General features: G+C 41.3%; 1 protein-coding gene across 1 annotated transcript in view; it reads right to left on the minus strand.

Annotated features, from left to right (window-relative positions):
- Positions 1-6: 6 nt before the first annotated feature.
- The window catches only part of LOC106874893 (ubiquitin carboxyl-terminal hydrolase 48), a 33,720-nt gene continuing 28,466 nt past the window's right edge, over positions 7-5,260 (minus strand). The window contains exons 24-27 of the mRNA XM_014922804.2: positions 4,180-4,659; positions 3,479-3,604; positions 2,712-2,760; positions 7-772 (exon numbers count right to left, since the gene is read on the minus strand). Of these exons, the coding sequence (XP_014778290.1) occupies positions 720-772; positions 2,712-2,760; positions 3,479-3,604; positions 4,180-4,659 (708 nt within the window). The 3' untranslated portion in view covers positions 7-719. The remainder of the gene's footprint in view (positions 773-2,711; positions 2,761-3,478; positions 3,605-4,179; positions 4,660-5,260) is intronic.

A 5,260-nucleotide genomic window follows, 5' to 3' on the forward strand; every position in this document is an offset into this window, starting at 1 on the left:
AAAAAAAAAAAAAAAAAAAAAACAGCAGAAAGAAGTTTCAACAGCTCTTTGTGGTAGGAACAAGGTGGTGGTGGTTGATCCTGACAATTTGGACCGACTACTTGGTAGGTCTTTAGTCACATAGCAGCTTAGTGCAACTGGTTGCACCATCAGTTCAAGTGGTTGCATGTATCTAGCAGCATGTTGTGCTAGCTTGAAGCGTAGTGTGATCAAGGGATTGGGATTTGAGAGTGGTGGTCACAACTGTAACGTGGTTTGGCGAGGTGTCTTGTCCTTGTGGTGGAGTGTGACGTCTGCGATGTAGTGCAGTGTAATGTAACATGTAACAGCAATGACATATGTATTATTAGCGGCTGTGATTACGATGGAATAATTTTGTGATGTAGTGGCTGTAATGCAGTTCTGAGTAAATTGGAAAAAAAAAAAAAAAAAGAAAAACTCCACTGACTGCTGCATGGATTCTATGTAATGCCACAAGGTCCCGTGGCAGGGGAGAATGGGGGGTAGTGAGATATGTCACAATGGAGAGTGGTGGTAGTGGTAGTGGTGGTGGTAGTGCCAGTGCCAGAGGAAGGGGCGGGGCAAGGGCGGTGAAGGGAGTTGTGATACATCCATCGCCTTGGGAGTCTCCAAAGTTGTTGTGTGAAGTTTATAGTTTATATACGACGACAGTGTCCAATTGTGGGGAAAGCAGGAGAATTAACCAACAGCAGCAGGAGTTATCCACTCAACAAGCCAGTTCCTTTGAAACCTTCTTCTCCGTAGTTTGAGGCTGAAATGAAGAAACTAGAGGTCAGGGATATCAACATAGTGCGCACCATATTACGTCATCAGGTATCATACATGATATTATTATTATCATATAACAAACCATACATACATACACACAGGCGTGGCTGTGTGGTAAGAAGTTTGCTTCCCAACCACATGATTCTGGGTTCAGTCCCACTGTGTGACACCTTAGGAGAGTATCTTTTACTATAGCCATGGGTCAACCAAAGCCTGGTGAGTCTATGCAATATTTCACAGAAGTATATACACCCCTAAAAAGTTTCAGTAAAATTGCTATTACTCTGATAATAACCAATGGAAATCAAACTTTAAACTGAATAAAATATATTATACTTGCAAATGTTATACAAATTTGGAACACAAAACAATAAACATTTTCCAAAATATGAACAAAAGATTAATTTTCAAATGTTACAAAAATATTTACACCCTAAAGGAAATTTACTATATTCAATATTTTATCCAATTTTTTTTTACTAAATTCAGATTTTGCTGATAATTTCAATTCTGATAAATTATTTCTCTTGGCAATTTTGCACCAGTCATTGTTACTGCATCTGCAGGAATTCTGATTTGTGTACCGTGGTGAAAATCTTCTTCGTTGTAATTAAAATGGCGCCAAAAGGAAAAGAATTGTCTGAAGATTTGAAGAAAATTATTTCTAGTTTGCACAAGAATGGTTTAGGATGCAAGTTAATTAGCAAACGAATACATATTAGTGTAAACACAGTTGACAAAGTAATTCAGCAGTACAAAGCCAGTGGATGGCTAAGCAATAAGCATTGTTCAGGTTGTCCTTCTATTTTAACTGCATGTGATATTCGCCACAGACAATGTTGTGTGATGGACAACAGGCATCGTACTGCTTCATCTTTGGCCCAAGAAGTGTCTTCTGTTAGCGGAAAGAGCACATCTGCCCAAACAGTTCCCCCGAAGTTTGAACCAGTGTGGTCTTCATGGAAGCATTCCTCGTAGGAAGCCTCTCCTCACTACCAGGTATATAGCAAGTCGTCTTTCTTTTGCCAAAACCTATGTGAATAAGGGAAAGGAGTTTTGGGCTGAGGTGGTGAGGCAAGACCTTCGTACATTGGGCCTCACCGAGGCGATGACTACGGACCGAGACCTTTGGAAATGGGCTGTGCGTGAGAAGACCCGGCAAGCCAAGTAAGATCGTTGCCAGTGCCCCTGGACTGGCTTGTGCGGGTGGCACATAAAAGACACCATTTCGAGCGTGGCCGTTTTCGTGCGGGTGACACGTAAAAGCACCCACTACACTCTCTGAGTGGTTGGCGTTAGGAAGGGCATCCAGCTGTAGAAACTCTGCCAAATCAGACTGGAGCCTGGTGTTGCCATCCGGTTTCACCAGTCCTCAGTCAAATCGTCCAACCCATGCCAGCATGGAAAGCGGACGTTAAACGATGATGATGATGATGATGATGATGATGATGATGATGACAAGGCTAAAATCAACTTGTTTGGCTCAGATGATATTACATGAGTATGGCGATGACAAGGGGGAGATAATAACAAATGCCCCATGCCTACCATAAAACACGGCAGAGGAAGTGTTATGCTTTGTGGATGCATGTGTGCAGCTGGTGTGGCAGTTCTCCAGCATGGCCACAGCTTTTAGGCTGAAACATAAAAGTGTGTATGTGTGTGTATTTGTGAGTGTGTGTGTGTGTGTGTGTGTGTGTGTGTGTGTGTGTGTATATATATATATATATATATATATATATGTATGTGTGTGTGTGTTTGTGTATGCGTGTGCATACAACAGTCGACTTTCAGTTTCCATCTTCCAAATCCACTTGCGAGGCCATAAGACTGCTTGACAGGGACTGACCTGGAACTGAACAGCAACAACCCAAAACCAACACACACACACACACATGAACTAAATAAGACAATAAACTTACTTGTTAAGATTTCTTCAACAACCATGGGGTCTTCAGATGGTTCATCAGCCTAAGAACAACAACAAAGGGTTAAAGTAGAACAAAGGAGAATAACGGGTGGCTTAAGTGGTTAGGGCAACAGACAACAAACGGAGGAGTCGATGGTTCAAATAGTGTTACTGTATTTAGACCAGGGTTTATTTTCTTTTATTCTTCTACTTGTTTGTCATTTAGCTGCAGCCATGCTGGAGCACTGCCTCTAAGGGTTTTTTTAGTCAAAGAAACCAACCCTAGGACTTATTCTTTCTAAGTCTAGTATTTATTCTATCGGTCTCTTTTTGTAGAACTGCTAAGTTACGGGGATGTAAACACACCAACATCGGCTATCAAGTGACGGGCTTCTTTCAGTTTCTATCAACCAAATCCACTCACAAAGCTTTGTTCAGCACAAGGCTACAGTAGAAGACACTTGCCCAAGGTGTCATGCAGGGGGACTGAACCTGGAACCATGTGGTTGGGAAGCAAGCTTCATATGGTTTTTCTGTTGTACAGTTCACTGTTGTAGGGAATTAGTAATAATGGTACACCTCTACTACATGATGAGTGGAATGAACCAGTCACTATAAGTAAGGTGACGTCGGCCAGTATCAAGTGAGTACATGTCAACTGTGTTGATAGTCGTATCTGTGCTGATATAGAAATTATACTGTGATACTGAGTGGACATTATAATGATCCAATCTTTTGAGGATAATACAGCTGTCACAAATGCCGTTAGAAACTACTGACCTTGAGAAATATTAAACAACCAGGTGATATCCTTAGTTGACCTAGGGTGGCTGTTTCGTCCAGTAGACAGGTCCCATTGAAATGAAGGTTCTGATCAAACGGAGGCACAGAAAACAGTTTCATGATCTGAGGATGGTAAATATATACATACATAGATATAGAGAGACGTATATATACACATACACAAATATAAATATTCAAATACATGTACAAGTAGAGATATGTAGGTACATATACAGGGTGGCCAAAAGTCACCTGACAGTAAATCAAAAAAACCATTTAATTCCAAGATTAAAGCATAAAAATCATTTTATATGAGATTTTGCTAATAAATAGATAAAAGCTGAAAAAAAAAAAACGGTGATTTTAACTCACAGCATTCAATTATTAAACATTCATAATAGGAATGAATAAATAAAATTGAATAGAGGGGGGGAGTGAGAGCAAGGGGAGGGAGGGAGAGAGGAAGGAGTGAAATTAAGGGGGAAAAGAGAGAGTGAGAGGGAGGGAGGGAGTGAGGGGCAAGGAATGAGAGAAAGCATGAGGGAGGAGAGTGAGAGAGAGGATAGGAGAGAGGGAGTGAGTGAGGAGGGAGAGGAAAAGGGGAAAGAGAGAGGGAAAAGGGAAAGAGAGAGGGAAAAAGGAGAGAGAGAAAAGGAAGAGAGAGAGAGAGAGAGAGAAAAGAGAATGGAGACATTTACCTGAAGCTTCAAGTCTCTCAGTGTGTCCGTGGACGAGACGACCACCTCTTTCTCACCCCGCATTCTGCGATGACGATGGCTCCGTCGGACAGAATTATCCACCGATGTCGTAAGCTTGGCACCATCTCCAGCTGGCAACGATGATGACAAAGAAGTTGATGAAGACAAAGACGATGATAATGATGATGACGATGACAATAACGATGCACCTGGTACTGATGTACTACTAGTAGTAGTAGTAGCAGTAGTAGTAGTAGTAATCACTGTTGCTTCTGTAGCAGTAGTAGTGGTAGTGGTACTTGTGTTAGCAGTAGTATTTGTTGTTGTGGTGGTGGTGGTGGTAGTAGTGGCGCCCATACTGTTAACAATGTTATTGGTGGTGGTAGCTGTAGTGTTGCTCGCAGTAGAATTAGTGATGGTGGTGGTGTTGGTGGTGGTCACATCCGTTGATGGGGCAACTTTGAGACGCTTACCTCCAGCCTGAGAAAATACAATAAAAAAGAGAAAATATATAAAGAAGCTTGCTTCTCAACCGCATGGTTCTGGGTTCAGTCCCACTGTGTGGCACCTTTGGCAAGGGTGTGCTGAAAAGTTTGGGCAAAAAAAGAATACAGGAGGATCGGTTAATTATGGTTTTATTCAACATAATCACCTCTCAGATTCACACACTTATTGCAGCAGTCCTTCAGTTTTTCTAAGTCCTATAAAGAACTGGGAAGGTTGGACCTCCAACCAAGCCTTTCTGGAGACCCTTAAAGCCAGAATTTTTCAGCAGCCACATATTATGATGGATCTATCTATCTATCTATATATGTAGGAGCCTGGTGTAGCCATCTGGTTCACCAGTCCTCAGTCAAATCGTCCAACCCATGCTAGCATGGAAAGCGGACGTTAAACGATGATGATGATGATGATGATGATGATGAGATATATATATATATATATATATATATATATATATTTATAACGCCTCACGCCATGAGGGACTCTAAGGTCCTGACCAATGCCCTTATATAAATATAAATATATATTTCGGGAATAAATGATGGATTTTTTCCCTTATGAGGTTTTTTTCACGCTA

The sequence above is a fragment of the Octopus bimaculoides genome, chromosome 25 (genome assembly GCF_001194135.2).
Source record: "Octopus bimaculoides isolate UCB-OBI-ISO-001 chromosome 25, ASM119413v2, whole genome shotgun sequence".
NCBI lineage: Eukaryota > Metazoa > Mollusca > Cephalopoda > Octopoda > Octopodidae > Octopus > Octopus bimaculoides.